General features: G+C 38.2%; 1 protein-coding gene across 6 annotated transcripts in view; it reads right to left on the reverse strand.

Annotated features, from left to right (window-relative positions):
• CCDC83 (coiled-coil domain containing 83) overlaps positions 1-21,247 on the reverse strand; it is a 71,530-nt gene that overhangs the window by 48,811 nt on the left and 1,472 nt on the right. For 5 of the 6 annotated variants that reach the window (XM_003910504.5, XM_017949261.3, XM_009187051.4 and 2 more), the window contains exons 2-3: positions 17,787-17,909; positions 9,843-9,927 (exon numbers count right to left, since the gene is read on the reverse strand). In XM_003910504.5, the coding sequence (XP_003910553.2) occupies positions 9,843-9,927; positions 17,787-17,881 (180 nt within the window). In that variant the 5' untranslated portion in view covers positions 17,882-17,909. Of the gene's footprint in view, positions 1-9,842; positions 9,928-16,839; positions 16,878-17,786; positions 17,910-21,247 lie in introns of those variants that run through there. The other variant, XM_009187052.3, reaches the window with a different exon arrangement.

Below are 21,247 nucleotides of genomic sequence, written 5' to 3' on the forward strand. Positions count from 1 at the left end.
AAGCAAATGGAAAACAAAAAGAGGGGGTTGCAATCCTAATCTCTGATAAAACAGAGAGAGACAAAGAAGGCCATTACATAATGGTGAAGGAATCAATTCAACAAGAAGAGCTAACTATTCTAAGTATATATGCACCCAATACAGGAGCACCCAGATTCATAAAGCAAGTCCTTAGAGACCTACAAAGAGACTTAGACTCCCACACAATAATAATGGGAGACTTTAACACCCCACTGTTAACATTAGACAGATCAACGAGACAGAAAGTTAACAAGGATATCCAGGAATTGAAATTACCTCTGCACCAAGTGGACCTAACAGACATCTACAGAACTCTCTACCCCAAATCAACAGAATATACATTCTTCGCAGCACCACGTCACACTTATTCCAAAATTGACCACATAGCTGGAAGTAAAGCAGTCCTCAGTAAATGTAAAAGAACAGAAATTATAACAAACTGTCTGTCAGACCACAGTGCAATTAAACTAGAACTCAGGATTAAGAAACTCACTCAAAACCGCTGTATGACATGGAAACTGAACAACCTGCTCCTGAATGACTACTGGGTACGTACCAAAATGAAGGCAGAAATAAAGATGTTCTTTGAAACCAATGAGAACAAAGACACAACATACCAGAATCTCTGGGACACATTTAAAACAGTGTATAGAGGGAAATTTATAGCACTAAATGCCCACAAGAGAAAGCAGGAAAGATCTAAAACCGACACCCTAACATCACAATTAAAAGAACTAGAGAAGCAGGAGCAAACACATTCAAAAGCTAGAAGGCAAGAAATAACTAAGATCAGAGCAGAACTGAAGGAGATAGAGACACAAAAAACCCTTTAAAAAATCAATGAATCCAGGAGCTGGATTTTGAAAAGATCAACAAAATAGATAAACCACTAGCAAGACTAATGAAGAAGAAAAAAGAGAAGAATCAAATAGACACAATAAAAAATGATAAAGGGGATATCACCACCGATCCCACAGAAATAGAAACTACCATCAGAGAATACTATAAACACCTCTATGCAAATAAACTAGAAAATCTAGAAGAAATGGATAAATTCCTGGACACACACTCCCAAGACTAAGCCAGGAAGAAGCTGAATCCCTGAATAGACCAATATCAGGCTCTGAAATAGAGGCAAATAATTAATAGCCTACCAACCAATAAAAGTCCAAGACCAGACAGATTCACAGCCGAATTCTTTCTACCAGAGGTTCAAAGAGGAGCTGGTACTATTCCTTCTGAAAGTATTCCAATCAATAGAACAAGAGGGAATCCTCCCTAAGTCATTTTATGAGACCAGCATCATCCTGATACCAAAGTCTGGTAGAGACACAACAAAAAAAGAGAATTTTAGACCAATATCCCTGATGAACATCGATGCAAAAATCCTCAATAAAATACTGGCAAACCGAATCCAGCAGCACATCAAAAAGCTTATCCACCACGATCAAGTTGGCTTCATCCTTGGGATGCAAGGCTGCTTCAACATACACAAATCAATCAACGTAATCCATCATATAAACAGAACCAAAGACAAAAACAACATGTATATCTCAATAGATGCAGAAAAGGCCTTCCACAAAATTTCACAACCTTCATGCTAAAAACTCTCAATAAATTAGGTGTTCATGGGACATATCTCAAAATAATAAGAGCTATTTATGACAGACCCACAGCCAATATCATATTGAAGGGGCAAAAACTGGAAGCATTCCCTTTGGGTTTTTGGGACAAGGATGCCCTTTCTCACCACTCCTATTCAACATAGTGTTGGAAGTTCTGGCCAGGGCAATCAGGCAGGAGATAGAAATAAAGGGTATTCAATTAGGAAAAGAGGAAGTCAAACTGTCCCTGTTTGCAGATGACACGATTGTATATTTAGAAAACTACATTTTCTCAGCCCAAAATCTCCTTAAGCTCATAAGCAACTTCAGCAAAGTCTCAGGATACAAAACCAATGTGCAAAAATCACAGGCATTCCTATATACCAATAACAGACAAACAGAGAGCCAAATCATGAGTGAACTCCCATTCACAATTGCTTCAAAGAGAATGAAATACCTAGGAATACAACTTACAAGGGATGTGAAGGACCTCTTCAAGGAGAACTACAAACCACTGCTCAACGAAATAAAAGAGGACACAAACAAATGGAAGAACATTCCATGCTCTTGGATAGGAAGAATCTATATCGTGAAAATGGTCATACTGCCCAAGGTAATTTATAGATTCAATGCCATCCCCATCAAGCTACCAATGACTTTCTTCACAGAATTGGAAAAAACTACTTTAAAGTTCATATGGAATCAAAAAAGAGCCCACATTGCCAAGACAATCCTAAGGAAAAGAACAAAGCTGGAGGCATCACGCTGCCTGACTTCAAACTATACTACAAGGCTACAGTAACCAAAACAGCATGGTACTGGTACGAAAACAGAGATGTAGTCCAATGGAACAGAACAGAGCCCTCAGAAATAATACCACACATCTACAATCATCTGATCTTTGACAAACCTGAGAGAAACAAGAAATGGGGAAAGGATTCCCTATTTCATAAATGGTGCTGGGAAAACTGGCTAGCCATATGTAGAAAACTGAAACTGGATCCCTTCCTTACACCTTACACAAAAATTAATTCACGATGGATTAAAGACTTAAATGTTAGACCTAAAACCATAGAAACCCTAGAAGACAACCTAGGCAGTACCATTCAGGACATAGGCATGGGCAAAGACTTCATGTCTGAAACACCAAAAGCAATGGCAACAAAAGCTGAAATTGACAAATGGGATCTAATTAAACTAAAGAGCTTCTGCACAGCAAAAGAAACTACCATCAGAGTGAAAAGGCAACCTACAGAATGGGAGAAAATTTTTGCAATCTACCCATCTGACAAAGGGCTAATATCCCGAATCTACAAAGAACTTAAACAAATTTACAAGGAAAAATCAAATGACCCCATCAAAAAGTGGGCAAAGGATATGAACAGACACTTCTCAAAAGAAGACATTTATGCAGCCAACAGACACATGAAAAAATGCTCATCATCACTGGCCCTCAGATAAATGCAAACCAAAACCACAATGAGATACCATCTCACACCAGTCAGAATGGCGATCATTAAAAAGGTAGGAAACAGCAGGTGCTGGAGAGGATGTGGAGAAATAGGAACACTTTTACACTGTTGGTGGGACTGTAAACTGGTTCAACCATTGTGGAAGACAGTGTGGCGATTCCTCAAGGATCTAGAACTAGAAATACCATTTGACCCAGCAATCCATGACTGGGTATATACCCAAAGGCTTATAAATCATGCTGCTATAAAGACACATGCACACGTACGTTTATTGCGGCACTATTCCCAATAGCAAAGACTTGGAACCAACTGAAATGTCCATCAATGATAGACTGGATTAAGAAAATGTGGCACATATACACCATGGAATACTATGCAGCCATAAAAACGGATGAGTTCATGTCCTTTGTAGGGAAATGGATGAAACTGGAAACCATCATTCTAAGCAAACTATTGCAGGGACAGAAAACCAAACACCACATGTTCTCACTCATAGGTGGGAATTGAACAATGAGAACATTTGGACACAGGATGGGGAACATCACACAGGGGCCTCTTGTGGGGTAGAGGGACGGGGGAGGGATAGCATTAGGAGATATACCTAATGTAATGGGTGCAGCACATCAACATGGCACATGTATACATGTGTAACAAACCTGCACGTTGTGCACATGTACCCTAGAAATTAAAGTATAATAATAAAAAAAGGTCCACAGAAATCTCCAACTGTTTTTTTAAAAATTCTGCTAAAATTTAAATATTTATTTTAAATTGAACAATTCATTGGCATTTAGTACATTTATAGTGTTGTAGAACTGCCACCTCTATCTAGTTCCAAAACATTTCCAGCATTCCAAAGTAAAACTCCTTAGCCATTAGGCAGTCTCTCCCTCTCATCCCTTTCCCCCAGCCCTTGGCAACCAGCAATCTGTTCTGTCTGTATGAATTTATCTATTCTGGATATTGGAATAAATGGAATCATACAACATGCTGACCTTTTGTGTCTGGTATATTTTACTCAGCATATTTTGGATGTTCATCCACATTGTAGCACGTATCAGTACTTCATTGCTTTTTATGACTACATAATATACCATTGTATGTATATACCACAATTGGCTTATCCATTCATCTGTTGATAATGAACACCTTTGGGCTTTTTCAGTTTGGCTGGGCATTTATTCCAAAGAAATGGAAACTTTTGTTCATACAAATACCTGTCCATTAATGTTTATATTAGCTTTACGTAAAATGTCTAATAACTGATGCTATCAGAATGCATGTAACATGTACTCGAATACTTGTTTTTCATTCTTTTGGGAGTAGAATTACAGGGTCACATGGTAATCCTATATGCCTTTTTGAGGAACCGTCAAATTGTTTTCCAAAGTAGCTGAACAATTTTACATTCCCACCAGCAATGTATGAGCGTTCCAATTTTTCCACATCTTCATCACCACTTTGGTTACAGCCATTCTAGTATCTGCAAAGTGGTACCTCATTGTGGTTTTTATTGGCATTTCTCAAATAACTATGTTGAGCATCTTTTCTTGTGCTTGTTAGCCATTTGTATGTCTTCTTTGGAGAAATGCCTATTCAATGTTGAACTGATTTTTGACAAAGGTGTGAAAGCAATTCAATGCAGGAAAGATAGGTTTATCAACTAATAGTGCAGATGCAACTGGACAGCTGCAAGTAAAAAAAAAAAAAGAAGAATCTTGATCTAAGCCTCACACCTTATACACAAGCTAACTCCAAATGGACCATGATTTAAACGTAAAAGGTGAAACTACAAAAATTTTAGAATAAAACGTAGGAGAAAATCTTTGGGATTTAGGGCTAGGCAAAGAGTTTGAAAACTTGACACTGAAAGCATAATCTATAAAAGGAACAATTGATAAACTGGACTTCATTAAAATTAAAAACTTTTACTCTGTTACCCTTTTATGAGGATGAAAGACAAACTACAGACTAGGAGAAAATATTTGCAAATAACATATCCAAGGAAGGATTGGTTTTAGAAGATTTTATATATATATGTAAAGCTCAAGAGTACAACAAGTCTAATTATAAAATGAGCAAAAGACAAACAAGCACATGAAAAGATATTCAATGTCATTATCCATTAGGGAAATGCAAATTAAAACCATACTGAGATATTACTACACACCTACCAAAAGGCTAACATAAAATAGTGCATAGTGACATCACTAAATTCTGGAGAGGATTAGGAGAAACTGGCTCTGTCATATATGATGGTGGGAATGTAAAAGGTACAGCCAGTTTGGAAAGTAGTTCAACAGTTTCTTTAAAAACTAACACTATCATACTACCCAGCAATTGAACTCCTGGGCATTTATTCCAAAGAAATGAAAACTTTTGTTCATACAAATACCTGTCCATTAATGTTTATATTAGCTTTATGTAAAATATCCAATAACTGGAAACAACCCAGATGTTCTCCAGGTGAATGGTTAAACAAACTCTGGTACATCCACACCACGTTACTAGCCAGCAATGCAAAGAAACTAACTGATAACATACACAACAACCTGGATATACCTCCAGGGAATTATGCTGAATTTTAAAAAGCCAGTACCAAAGGGTTACTTATTGTATGATTCCATTTGTATAACATGCCTGAAGTAACATTATAATAATGGAGAACAGATTAATGATTGCCAGCGTCTAATGAGGGGGCAGAACTGGGAGGGGAGTGAGTGGCTATAAAGGATCACATGAGGGATACTTGTGGTGATGGAAATCTTCTGTATCTTGACTTTCCATGTTAATCTTGTCAATATCCTAGTTATAATATTGTACTGTGATTCTGTAATATGTTATGAGAAACTAGGTAATAGGTACATAGGACCTTTCTCTCATTTTTATAACATTTTTATAACTAAGTTAATCTATACTTATTTCAAAATGAAGTTTAACTAAAAAATGAAGGCCAATGAATATTAACAACTGAAAAATAAATAATTTACTACTCTTTAACCAATTCTCAGATATTCTGTTTTCTGGAATGAAATAGATTCATGTTTTATTTGCTTATAAATAAATTGAATTATTTTAGTTTGACATGTTATTTTAAAATGAAATATAGGAACTTGAATAATAGTAATGGAAATATCACTTGCCAAACTATTGCACTGCTAATACTTTTTCTAAATATGGACTTCTGCACTTATTTTTGTAGAAGTAGAAAATTCCTTTATCAGGTATGTTTTGAATCCTAAGTAAAGATATATGATTTTACTTATGTTAATTTTAGTAAGACAACAATAGCCTCTAAATTCAATCCCAGCTCAAAAATATTTACCATTATATACAGGCAAAAAAAAAATCCACAGATAGTGATAATTTTAAAACCACTACATACAAGTGACAAATAAATGTATATAATGTACAAAGACTTACTTTTCTTTCCACACTTGGCACAATACTTCTTAAAATAAATCCAGTTCTCCTAGATCAAATATTTAACACAATGACTATTCTTTTGAAGCATGTGATGGTTTTCATTTACAAAATTAAAAAAAAATTTTGTTTAATTTTTACGTTTTTAGAGACAGGATCTTAGTCTGTTACCCAAGCTGGAGTGCAGTGGCATGGTCATAGCTCACTGTAACCTCAAACTCCTGGGCTCAAGCATCTTCCTGCCTCAGCCCCCTGGGTAGGTGGGACTACAGGTGCACACCACGGCACCTGGCTACTTTTTACAATTTTTTGTAGCGACATACAGATATGAAAATTATTAACAAATAGATGGTTATTTGAAGCCATAGTGTTAAGTGAGATGACCCCAAAAAAGAATTAGAGTGAGAGAAAAGGGTTGAGATCAGAACTCTGGTAAATGTGATAATTAAGGGATGTGTCTAGGCAAAGAGCAGTAAATCAAAAATGAGAAGAAATGTTCAGAGAGGTAGGAGAAAAGTTAAGATAGAGTGAGGTCCTGGAACCCAAAGGAGAAAAGGGTTTTAAGATAAAGGGAGTGGCTGCTGAAGAGATGAGAGGTAAAGTAAGGACTAAAAAGAGTCTATTGGATCTGGCAAATTGGTCATTAATAACTTTTGCTAGAGCAGTTGTGGTGGAATAGTAGGAATGAAAGAATGAATGGAGAGTATGGAAGTAGACAGAGTGAACTATGGAACAGCTAATGAGGTAGCTGGAGCAATGAATGCATACTGAGAGAAAGAAAGGTAATAAATGAGGTGATAATCCAAACAGAACTAAATATACATAGGAAGAGATGATGTGTGGAAAAGAAGAGGGGCATTTCTGATTTTGGAATAACTGAAGAGAAAACATGAGTCATGTTAAATATCTATGACCTCAAAACATTTTTCCTTTTACTAGTGTTAGCATGAATTAACTCAACAAATATTTATTGAACACCTACTCAAGCTGGACTCTTCCGGAGAAACAAAGAAGTAACACTGAATTGCTGCTGCCTAAAAAGCTTGCAATTTAATAATGGAGATATAATTTTACACAATATTCCAACTTAGGTTGGCGGAATGAAAAGGAGCTAGCCAAGAAAAAAGCATTCCAGGAAGAGGAAACAGCATGAGTAAAGGCATAAATAAATAGATTGGTTTTTCAAGATTTCAAATAAGAGGTGGTAAAAGGTGGAGAAGTGATACAGGCAGGAGGCAGACAAATGCCTAGGCAGCTGGGGCCTGTCCCCTGTGAAATCCAACCTTCAAGCTGGAAACTTGGGTAAATCCTCCAACCAGATTGAGAACACACCTTCCTGTTTGGCGTGCTTTCCTCTGATTGGTCTTCATCCTTCACCTGTTTTACATATACCTACCCTTTCCTAATTGGTTTTCTACACTATTGTGCCCACCTTAACCTTTTTTGTATACTCAGAAACCAATCAGCACACACTCTCTACCCTGAACCCATAAAAAGCCCTGGGCTCAGCCATATTGGGAACCCTCCTGCCTTTGCGTAGGGGGACCACCCCTGCATCCCCTCCCTGCTAAAAGCTGTTTCATCACTCAGTAAAATTTCCTGCCTTGCTCATTCTTCGCATGTCTGCATGCCTACTTCTTCCTGGCTGTGAATCAAGAACCCAGACCTAGCTGAGCTAAGGAGCAAAAAATCCTCCACCAGCAGCTGGAGACAAGGTTTGAGAGGTGAACAGGGGTTAGATTTTGAAGGACCCTGAAGACTTTAGTGAAGACGATAGGTTTTATTCTCTGTGCAATAGGAAGCCACTGAAGGATGTTAAGAGATGAGAGGTAAAGTAAGGACTAAAAAGAATCTATTGGGCCTGTCAAATTGGTCATTAATAACTTTTGCTAGAGCAGTTGTGGTGGAATAGTAGGAATGAAAGAATGGACCTGGTTTACAATATTCAAAAGGTAATTCTGGTTGCACTGTGGAGAATATACTTTGAGGGAAGGATGAGTAAGAAATTGTGGTTTAAATTATAGCAATAACAACATAAAAGGAAAGAAATGGATGATGTTCAGTTACAGAGTTATAGTTAGAATCTACCTCTCCTTGCTACTCACTGCTGGGTCCACTAATGTGCATTCTTGAGCCAGTCCTCATGGAAACAAGAAGTTTAACTATTTCTGGCTCTAAATGATGGGCTAAGGGGAAAATGATTACTCAGTCCTGATTTGTTGTACTTTCCACAACTGAGTCCTGATCTACAAGTCCCCGTGCTGATCACTGGAGGATGTGCATGGGTGCCTTGATGGGACTCACTTCTCTTTAGTGCTCTGGATCTCATGTGGAGCCTGCATTCAGGCACCAGGCCAAACTGAGCTTCTGTTTTAGTCCCTATTACAAGTGAATGAACCTTGAGAATTGTGACAGTGTCAGAGTCACAGTTATATTACTGGCTTGTCTTGTCCACTAAATATTTACTGAATGAACAAACAAATTAGCCCTGTAGGGGAGACAGGAATCCCCATTTTAGAAGAGTGAAATTGAGGCTCATACCAAATCTGGCCAAAATGACATCAGCAGTAAGCTGTACAGTCAGGATGCAAACTCAGGTCTCTGACTCCAGACTCTATTAAAATTTGTAGATATATTCTTTTTAGACAGAAGCCAAAATAAAACAGTTAACTGTGGAAGTTTCAGGGCCCATGTAAAATAAATGTGTTAAAAGGGGGCACCCTCAGTATTTCTTCATTCATAAGATACCTTGAGGGATAAATTGTGTTAATTATCATTGATTGCTTCCAAACTTTATTTCTGTTGATCTTTAGTCCCGATAGTCATATATAGCACCTTTTTGATATTGATTTTAATCTGATTTTCTAAAAACAGTATATCATCTTAAATATGCAATTAATAATTTTAACAACTGAGATTGTGCTTTTCAGATGGTATTTACATATGCTTACTCTCTGAAAATCTGAAAGAAAAAAGACAGATTTAAAATGGAGAACCAATGTTTTATAGTTTGGTTAAATAAAAAGTCAAAAGACAAATGTAGTTTCAAAGCTTTAAAATTTTGAACATAAGATTCAGTGTCTTCAGGGTCTAAATAACATAATTCAACCCAATTTCCACTGACATTATAACTAATATAATGGCAACAGCAGTACCCACCTGCCTCACCTGTACAAAGAAACTGAAATAGATTGTAAATAAATCAATTCCAAGCTTTGAAGAAGATAATTTCCTACAGTATATTTCACCATAATCCACAAGTTTTTAAAGTCTGAGTGTAAATGTTTAACAACTATATATAGGTTCTAAATTTTATACTCACTCTTTCATGGTATTTTTGGTTTTTTTCCCTAAGTGTCTTTATTTGAAACATAAATCGCTCCACTGCATTTTCCTTTATTTGACATCTGAGAATCAACAAAGATAAAATGTGTTAGAGTCATTTATCTTAGGAAATAAGAAAAAAATTTTAAAGTATTTGAAGTGAATTATTAAAAGTATTATGAAAACACATTTAGGGATAAAAACCTCTCCTGAATGGTTCTGAATCTATTTTACTCACTAAAATATATATTGTAGAGATAACTTCAAGGTTGTTTTTTTTTTTTTTTGAAAAAAATCTCTGTTCATGTTTTATATTTGTAATTTTATACTTTCTAATTGTTTATAAATAATTTAGCCTAAAGGAAAACTAGGAGAGGGCAAACAGAAAACATGCTTTCTAGAATTCTAAAAACATTCAGACAAAAATGACAAACAAAGCTAAGAATTTATAAGGGCAAGCTCACCTGCTTGAAATACTAAGGTAAACTAGGTATGCCTATTGGTTCAAGTTCATTAGTGTGCTATCTCGTCTACAAATAATAAAAACTTCTTTCCTGGCACAAATACATTTCTTTAACACTCAACAAGTATTTGTTGAGTGGCTGTAAGGTATGAAAGAGAGATAGAACAGTGCAGAAAGACTTCCTTATAGGCTATTTGATAGCTATTTGAGGGGTTTAGTATATCTCTTTAAAAATGGGCTGGGCATGGTGGCTCACACCTGTAATCCCAGCACTCTGGGAGGCTGAGGCAGGTGGATCTGGTTTTGTTTATCTGTTTGTTTTTGAGACAGAGTTTCACTCTGTTGCCCAGACTGGAGTGCAGTTGCATGATTTCGGCTCACTGCAACCTCTGCCTCCTGGGCTCAAGTGATTCTCCTGCCTCAGCCTCCCGAGTAACTGGGATTATACGTGCCCGCCACCATGCCCGGCTAATTTTTCTATTTTTCGTAGAGAAATAGAGTGATCTGCCCGCTTTGGGCTCTCAAAGTGCTGGGGTTACAGGTGTGGGCCACCGTACCTGGCCAGCAGGTGGATCTCTTGAGGACAGGAGTTCCAGACCCGGCTGGCCAACATGGCAAAACCCTATCTCTACTAAAAATACAAAAATTAGCCAGGTGTGGAGGTGAATGCCTGTAGTCACAGCTACTCGGGAGGCTGAGGCATGAGAATCGTTTGAACCCGGGAGGCAGAGGTTGCAGTGAACCAAGATCATGCCACTGCACTCCAGCCTGCACGACAGAGTGAGATCCAGTCTCAAAGTAAATAAATAAAATAATTTTTAAAAATTTATAGTATATCTTATATCACTATGATCTAATAAATCTTATAACTTTAAATCTGAGATCAAAATAAGGCAACAGAAATGTGTTACCTAAACCCTTTGGCTCAATTAAAACCAAAATAAAACAAAAACAGAAATATAGTACCTCTGTAGTAGAGCAAGAGTAGTTAAAGAATGAGAAACTCTGGTTTCAAATCTTGCCCTTACCACTTCTTGTCTACATGATCTCAGGCAAGTCAATTCCCTGGGCCTAAATGTCCAAGCTGTCAAATGGGATAACAATACCTAGCTCTGCATATTATCATAAGGATTAAAATAAGAAATCATATGTGAATGTTTCTAGCATAAAGTAAATGCTTAGTAAATTTCAGTTGAATTAAACCTTATATCCTTAGCCCTTTCCCCTAAACATCAATTATATTTGTAACATTGTATACTCAGTAGAGAGAAAAACTAGGCTCTTTCTTTCCCAATAATGAGAAAATGCAACATTAAAAAAAAAATCCTTTACTGGTCAAAAACTGCTCTGTTTGGATACTATGGAACTTGAATTTTAGAGCTGATTTTCCAGTTCTCTAAGGATATTTAACCTCCAGAAATAAGAGGATTGATGGAGATGAACTCTATACTTCCTTTTCAGTTACAAAATTCTGCAATTTAAATGGACCAATATTCCCTTTCAAACAGTCATACATATAATGTAGATTTAAAGAGCGGAAAGGTGCCCAGCATGGTTTTAGGCATTATATAGTTTTTTTTTGTTTGTTTGTTTTTTTAACAGAGTCTTGCTCTGTCATCTAGGCTGGAGTGCAGTGGCATGATCTCGGCTCACTGCAACCTCCCACTCCCAAGTTCAAGTGATTGTCCCACCTCAGCCTCCCCAGTAACTGGGATTACAGGCACATGCCACCACACCCAGCTAATTTTTGAATTTTTTGCAGAGATGAGGTTTCACCATGTTGGCCAGGCTGGCCTTGAACTCCTGGCCTCAAGTGATCCACCTGCCTCAGCCTCCCAAAGTGCTAGGATTACAGGTGTGAGCCACTGTGCCTGGCCTACAGAGATAATTTTGAACAACCCTTCATGATCCTTGCCTTCAAGGAGTACCTTTTACTGGATGATAAGGAGTAAACACATAAACATATTGAAACATATTGTTTACACATTATGATAAATACCATGGGGAAAAATAACAGGATATAAGAAGGACCATAAATGGAGGGAACTACTATAGTAGATAGGGCAGGCTCCACAAAATAATAAGAAAATAAGGCTCTATGCTGCCCAGGCTGGGCTTGAACTCCTGGGCTCAAGGAATCCTCCAGCCTTAGCCTCCCAAGTAGATGGAGTTACAGATGTGCACCACCACGCTTGGCTCATCTTTGACTTCTTACCTAAAGCTTACATTTGTTCAAAGATTTTGAAGGAGTGCCTTCTCTACCTCCCATTTTTCAGGAGATTAAAAAAAGTATTATAAATGAAAATTATCGGAAAAGAACCTATGCAAATGTCCAAATTACTCATATAATTTCTGCAATTATAAATATAGTAATACTATTTCTTTACATGGGTAGAGCAGGCAAATGAATCTCAAGATGTGGTCTTCTTTGGTTAAACTGAGTCTACAGATGGGCTCGTTAATAGACCAATTCCCTGGGTGCAGCTGAGAGCTTCCGTTGGTGATGACTGGGCATGCAATGATTGGGCTGGAGACCACGTTCAGCCCCAACCCCATTGCATGGGTCATATTTATACTAAAAAAATTATTTGCTGTTTATCTGAAACTCATATTTAATTGGGCATGCTTTATTTCTATTTGTTACATCTGGCAACCCCACACTTAAGCCCACCACCCCTCCCTCAGAGCATTTAGGAGCGAATGGCCTCGGGCTTTGTCTCTTCTCCATTTGTGGAGTGAGCAGTTCAGGATGATGTGAGTGGCAGCAGCAGGCCTCAGAGGGGAATTCTGAGATGCCCTAAATGTTTTGGCAGCTTCACTGGCCCTCTTGTGGAGCTCATGGTAGCTATGGGTCTAATTTAGCTGAGCCTCTCTTTGAAATCAACTTCAGCCTTCTCTGGCTTCACGAAGAGGTATGTTTTACCAGGAAGCAGATGAAGCTTAACTTCAGAACTCAACGCTTTATGGGGACTTCAAGCATCATTGTTCCTTAAACACTTTTTCCTTTTTAATATCTCCCCCATCTAGTCTCCCACCTAGAATCTGACATGTCATACTAGGTGCTGAAGCAAGTGGGGTGATAATACACCAATATACATTAAAGCAGTTTGAAAAGGATATGGTACAATTCTAAAGCACAGTGATATTAAATTGTTAGTAAGACAATATGTCATCTTTCTCCCACTCTCTATATTGTTAAAATGTTAGTAATGTGTCAATGTTCCCTTCAATCATGCAATTTCATTGAAAATTCTGGGAAGGAAAACAAATACATTTGAATTCCAAAAAAACCTATATTTTTGTGTTTTGTTCTTTAAACCCATAACCATATTCACATGTTTTTATATATCTATCCATATTCATTGTAGAAAACTGGGAGACAACAAGTATAAAGGAGAAAATAAAAACTACCATTACTTAGAGATGATCACTTCATAGATTTAGTATTGACAGTATCAGTTCTTCATAAACAACCATAGAAGTTCATGACCTATGTTCTGGGAAAGACTTCCTATATCCACGAAATTACCTGATAAAAGGGCAGGATTGCTTTGTTGCAGATGTTTTCAGAATATTTGAACAATTTATACTCAAGAGTGGGTAAGAAAGAGCTTGTTTATTGGTGGACATTTCATCACCGAGTTTAAAAATTTGTTTCCTGTATCAACAGGCAAAAATAACATTGTATTTGTTTCGATGAGTGTGATTTTGCTTTCAGACAAGATTCAACAACATTTACTCAACAAAGAAATTCTGAGCTCATACTATAAGGCTGTGCTAGATACTCGAGGTAGAGAGAGGAGTAAAGAATAGTCTTCAAGGAGCTCACAGTTTGTTGAGGGAGAGACAAACACAAATGACCCACCATATTTTTTCCTTCACTTCAAATATTCTAACTGCCTTATCCATATAAAAACACAAATCTGGGCTGGGCACAGTGGCTCACGCCTGTAATCCTAGCATTTTGGGAGGTTGAGGTGGGCTGATCACCTGAGCCCAGGAGTTTGAGACCAGCCTAGTCAACATAGGGAGACTCTGTATTTATAAAAATAAACAAACATGGCTAACACCTGTAATCCCAGCACTTTGGGAGGCCAAGGCAGGAGGATCTCCTGAGATCAGGAGTTCAAGACCAGCCTGGCCAACATGGCAAAACCCTATCTCTACTAAAAATACAAAAAATTAGCCGGGTGTGGTGGCGCATGCCTGTAATCCAGCTACTGGGGAGGCTGAGGTGGGAGAATTGCTTGAACCCGGGAGGCGGGGGTTGTAGTGAGCCGCGATCATGCCACTGCACTCCCGCCTGGGTGACAGAGCGAGACTCTTGTCTCAAAAACAAACAATCACTGATCGAAATAAACTTGACTTTCAAAAAATCTATATCATAATCTCCATTTTTTCACTCACGACCATATTGTCACCTATTTCTATATCTATATTCATACTTATTATAGAAAACTGGGGGCAAGACAAGTATAAAGGAGAAAATAAAAACCATCATTATTCAGAGACAATAATTTTATAGACTGAACATTGGTAGTATCAGCTCTTCACAAACCACCATAGAAGTTCATGACTTTCTTTTCTTGGGATAAATTTGAAAAAAGGTCAGGTGCTCAAAAACCATGAATTAACTAACTACTACATGCTCATTGATTTGTTAGGAGCTGACAGAGATATAAGAGGCTGCCAGGGAAGTCCTGGACAATCCTTCCTCTGATGGTGAGAGGGAGTGTGTTGGCTATTTGTCATGTGACAACAGTTCTGTCACCGAGGAATACATGGAATGCATAAACTGTCATCAGTAGAGCATGGTACAGAAGACCGTGGCTGTTCCAGTCCATGAGATTATTTACTTAGTTTTAACAAATACAAAAGAACAAGGGTATGAGATGTCCGTTATGCACTGGATCATGATAATTTTTAAATGTATGCCTCTTTGTAAACCTTTGTTAAAGAGGGGAAAGACTGGTTTCTGGTTGACCCAAAAGAGAGAGAAACAGCTGTTAACTGGATGCCACCAGTTACACCATGGGAGCAAATTAGAGACCAGGTTGCATTCATAGAGTCTGGCTTTTTGTCCACTTCTCCTAAGATGAGATGAAGGAAGTTTTCAGTTATGTTGAGAAATGAGTATGAATAGTATCTAGTTATTAATGTTACTTCAAGCAGAAAGTAAAAGGAAACAGATGAAAGCCTCTTCTCTCTTGGTGTTCTGATCCCTTCACTCACTGCATCCTAAAAAGTATATACGAATATATTGGGGTCTCCGAAGGAGATAGATTTTCCCTGAATGTTGTTAAGAACACCATACATTTTTTATGGTACATTTTAGAATAAATCCTTCCTTTAGATTTTAAAATCGAAAATCTTTCTTGGCCAGGTGAGGTGGCTCATGCCTGAAATCCCAGCACTTTGGGAGGCTGAGGCAGGTGGATCGCTTGAGGCCAGGATTTTGAGACCCAGCTCTACCCAAAATTTAAAAATTAGCTAGGCATGGTGGTAAATGCCTGTCATCCCAGCTACTCAGGAATCTGAGGCAGGAGGAACACTTGAGCCCAGGAGTTTGATACTGCAATGAGCTATAATCAGGCTACTACACTCCAGCCTGGGTGAGAGACTGAGACTCTGTCTTTAAACAACAATGACAACTCTCTTAAACAAAGACCTAGTCACTAGCATTATGGGCTCTCCATTTTCAACCTTATACTCCTCTAATAAAAACTTAAGTGTTCTTCTTGATCTGATCCTTGCCTAAATCACCAGTGTCTGCTCTTGCCCTGCCTCCCTCACCCTCCCTTCTCTCAGTTCCCAGTCTGATAAGCTCTTTCCCACCCTCCTGTCTTCCATAAGTCATGCTCTCCACTGTTCTGTGTCTCCATAATGCCTGTTCCTTTTCCAGAAATCAGCTCAAAGCTTTCTCAAACAAGCTTTTCCTAACTACTCTGACTAGGTCAAGTCCTTTAGTTACGCTGTTAAACAGCAACCTACAGTTTTCTTTCATAGTACCTTTGTTATAGCCATGGGTTTTTTGTTTGTTTGTTTGTTTTGAGACAGGGCCCCTCTCTGTCACCAAGGCTGGAGTGCAGTGACACAATCATGGCTCACTGTAACCTTGACCTGCCTGGGCTCAGGCGATCCTCCCATCTCCACCTCCTAAATAGCAGGGACTAATTTTTATTTTGTAGAGATGCGTTTTCATCATGTTACTCAGGCTGATCTCAAACTCCTGGGCTCATCCACCCGACTTCGCCTCTCAAAGGGCTGGGATTACAGGCATCAGCCACCACACCATCCTGTCACTTTCTTAAAAGCTCAAATTCGTGGTTTATTGTCTGTCTCCCATGCTTCATCAAGGCAGGGACCATGTAGTCCTGCTGCTACACTCCAGTACCCAGCACTTGACTTGCACTTGGTAAACACTCAAGTGCTTATTGAATGAGTACATGAATGAAGTACATTTCAGCCTTATGTAAGAAAAGACTAGCACTTATCTATTAATTCTCTAAGAATTACACATTAAAACACCTACCTCGTGCCAAAAGCTAAGGTTCACAGACCCTCAAGGAGCTATTTGTTGGAATAAAACATAAACATAGAATAAATGTTACCTATGGTTTTGTCTCCAGCTCCTAGGATTGAGACATTATAAAAATTTATTATTATTAAAAAGAATTTTCTGTAAATCATTTGGATTTGATATGTAGCCATTTAGGAATAATGTAAGTCAGAATGTCTAAGAAATAAAGGGTCACATAAAGGGAAATTTTCTCTTCTACTCTCTCTCTCTCTTTTTTTTTTGAGATGGAGTCTCAATGGAATCTTGCTCTGTTGCCCAGGCTGGAGTGCAGTGGCATGATCTTGGCTCACTGCAACCTCTGCCTCCTGGGTTTGAGCAATTCTTCTGCCTCAGTCTCCCGAGTAGCTGCGATTACAGGCACGCACCACCATGCCTGACTAATTTTTGGATTTTTAGTGGAGACCTGGTTTCACCATGTTGGTCAGGCTGGTCTTGAACTCCCAACCTCAGGTGATCCACCCACTTTGGCCTCCCAAAGTGCCGGGATTACAGGCGTGAGCCACCACACCCGGCCTCTTCTACTCTATAAATGCAAACTAACCATTCTGTGTTGTATTTTAAGAGGTAAGGTAGCAAGCTGTTGTATGCATAGGTGAGAGTAACCAATAAACAACGGAGGGAGCCAATACTACATTAATGAAAGCTGTTTCATAGCAGCTCTCATTTCATTTCATAACATAGTCCAAGTAGTTGTAGCTACTACTTGGACTATGTTATGTTCAAAGTTTCAAAAACCTTTAAAAATATGTGCATAGCACAAGAGTGCCATTAGGCCTCCAAATCCACCTCTATTCTTTTGGCAGCTGCTGCATGCATTGTTTGCATTTGGAGTTATATGAGCCTTAACAATGACTGCCCTTTATCTATGGCAACTTTTGGATTTCAGAATAAAAACTTACTGATAGTCTAGAAGTGCTTCACTGGTAGGCAATTTAACTTCTTTTGGTGGCCCATCATGTGTATCCTTTTTATTTGCTTTCCCTGAGTTTTCCATTGTGCTTGTTAGCTATTAAGAAATATACCTGTTTAGAAAAGAGACACAGGAAAAGTGAAAAATTCCATCTTTGCCTCCCTACTTTTGTTTACTCTAGATAAGGTACCTCTGGGACTTAATACTGGCTTTCTATCCTGATTGCTTCCATGACCCCAGATCTAACATTCACCACAATGGTGGAACATCATGAAGTGATTGGATTCTTGATTCTGGTGAATTCCATGTTTATCTCAGGTATAGCATTCCCTCCACCCAAAACTTTCTAAGATACTCCTTCTCTTATGTTTTTCATCTATATCTGTTGCCCCTATCTAGCTCTTTTAAGAGCAAAGAACTGAGCTTTTTCAATCATTTTATTTCTCCACAGTGTTTGGCAGGAGAGATTAATTAAATGTCTATTAAGTTTTCAAAGAAAATGAAAACAAAACCACAATTTTCTATGAGCACAAAGAAGCTAGGATCCAAAAGACTAAAGAATTCTAATCAAGATCCAAAAAAAATTAGGTTTGGGCAGGGTTCATATAAAGAGCAAATAAAAGCACACATTGAAGTACTTTTAAAATGATTGATATTTACAAATGCGAATAATAATGTATTAATAATAACTGCTCATCAGCTATTAATTGGTTTAATACCTAATGATAATAAATCAAAAATACATTTTAAAAGGGAAAATCAAGACGCACTGTTCACAGATGTTTATAGTAAGCAGGAGTACTTTCATAGGTTTGGTTTGGGTACTAACGTAGACTTTTCAGATTATGGTCTTCCTTAATATACTTTTATCTTTTAATTTCCACTAATCTTAAAAGAATAAGTACCTAGCCTTAAATAAATGTATCAGTAGTTAGGTATGGTGGAAAGCATATAATATAACCTTTGTAATTATTTCTTTAGATGGCTGGAAACTCTCATGAGAGTAGGAACGATGTAATTCTTGTGCACTATTGTATTTCCTCACCAAGCACAATAGACACACAATAAGTGCTTGTCAAATGAACACATGAGTGGATGCATGAACGAATCAGGCAGACATGGGCTTTAATCCTAGATCCATCACTATTTTCTGTGTGACCTTGCATAGGTTAATCTTTTTGAAGAACTTCAGTTTCATCATCTGTCAAGGGAGAAGGATAACAATTCTACTCTAAGAGCTATTGTAAGGATTAAATAAGCTAATATTTAAAGCACCTAGCATAGTGTCTGAGATATAGAAAAAGGGCATATATCTCTAGCTCTATCTCCGTATAGTGCCCCTTCCTCTTTCCCTTCAGTTGTTTCTCCAGGTCAAGCTTCTTCAGGTTCTGGGTAACTAAAGCATAGAATGTCTGCCTGCTGCAAGTACAATGATGTGTGGGAAGACTAATCCATGAGGCTTGCTATTGTCAACCTTCATTGATTTGGATCACTGAATTGGCAATCCATGTAAATCTTTGTAGACCATTCAGCTCCAAAGTGGAAAAACTTGTTAAAATGAAAACACGCTTTTTCTCTGTAGACATGCTGCCTGCACACTCAGACTTCCAGTAAGGCTGTCTTTATGTCTGCGACTTTTCAAACCAAGTTTGCACTACTGTGTATGCTAATTAATTTGAGCATATACATGAATGCAAATATACCACAATACTTTCCAACTGAAAAGCACACAGATGACACAACAAAAAGATTTAATACATTGGTACATTAGTGTCCTCTAAAATATGAAAGTGTTGATAATAATTTAATAGGCTCCACACCAAAAGGTGTCATCATGATACCACCACAATTCACAGAAATTATCAGTTAAGAAAAGATTATTCTTTTGTTTCAGATGCAGAGTTGAATTTTTATATTATTTTCCATTTTAGAATTAGAATTTTAAACTTTATGGTTGCACAAAAAGCATAGTGACAAATGTTTCATTTTAAAACAATAACTTACTATTTAGTAATAATTTTTACCATAAAATATTTTATTTAAAAGTTAAAACAAATGTCAACATTTATCTCTTTCTAAGTCCCATGGAAGAGATCAAGTGTTACAGTTTTTACCCGCGGTACCCATTTGGTGCTAGAGGAAAAATGACCTCATCCTGCTCAATTACCTCAGTTACCTGGCTTTTATGTTTTTAACTTTCTGACTAATGTATAATTACTTTCCTAACTGCAGCTTATGGCAAAGGATTTTAATAAGATATGAGTGAAAATGTGGACCCATTAAAGCACAAATGCTTCATGCATAAACTCTATTAAGATTCACTGTTTCACACACTTCAAGAAAATTGGTAAGCCAATTGGACTGCCTGCTTAATAGCTGCATTTTTGCAATGGGCTAATGATAGTACCTCAACATCTATTTTTGCATTTGATAATGTGCTATAAGCCATGGGGACTTTCATAAACATTTACAAGGATTCACAGTTCCTGACCACCCAGAAGATTTCTCTCAGTAAAGGGTGAGAATCCTAGAAAAATATTCACAAAGTAAATGCAGTTATCTTCCAGGAAGGTTACACTTAGAATATCTGACAAATAGACGTCGAATCTGTCAGTAACTACAAACATCTATTCAATGCCTGCTCTGCATGGTGCTTTACCTGGCCCCCAGTTACAAAGTATAGATGAGGCAAGACGCTACTCAGACAGATAGGAAGAAAGAAGCGCACTGCAGCAGAACTTTAAAAAAAATGCCCTACAAGAGCTGTGGGTACTTTGTGTGGATGAGGTTGGTGGGGGCCCCAGCGACATCCAGAGTCATGTTGAGGAGCCTGTCTTTGAAGTATAACGTCTGCTTGGTGCACCACAGCTACTCCTCCTCCTTTATTTCGCCCTTCCAGGCGAACAACTGGAATGCCAGCCTTGGCAATGGCAGCTGCCACATGGTCCTGGGTGATGTTGCAGCTGGACCACTGCAGCTTGGCGCCCAGGGTAATGAGGGTCTCAATGAGGATGGCCATATCCATGGGTCACATGGAGGCAGCTGGCAATGTGGGTGCCCTTCAGGGGCTTGGAGTGTTGAGTACAGCTCCCACAAGCACATCAGGGCCAGCACCTGGTTCTCCACGATATCCAGGGTTTTGCATCCCGAGGAGGCCAGGCCAATGTTGGCGACTTTGTAGGGCAGTTTGTCAGACACGCTGGTGGTGCTTGTGATAGACACAGCTGAAGGGGCCCAGGCCTTGATCTGGGGACAGGCACTGGGGATATGACACCGGACAGGGGGTTCCTAGGTATTTTATTCATTTTGTGGCTACTACAAATGAGATTGCACAGAACACATTTTTAACTCCATTAGAATTGGTCTCCAGTAAATGTTTTTAAAAATCCTGAATTAATTTAAAGCCATTCAGTGGTAATAGTACTGCCTAAGCATTACTTTTAAAAATTG

The sequence above is a fragment of the Papio anubis genome, chromosome 12 (genome assembly GCF_008728515.1).
Source record: "Papio anubis isolate 15944 chromosome 12, Panubis1.0, whole genome shotgun sequence".
In the NCBI taxonomy this organism is placed as follows: Eukaryota; Metazoa; Chordata; class Mammalia; order Primates; family Cercopithecidae; genus Papio; species Papio anubis.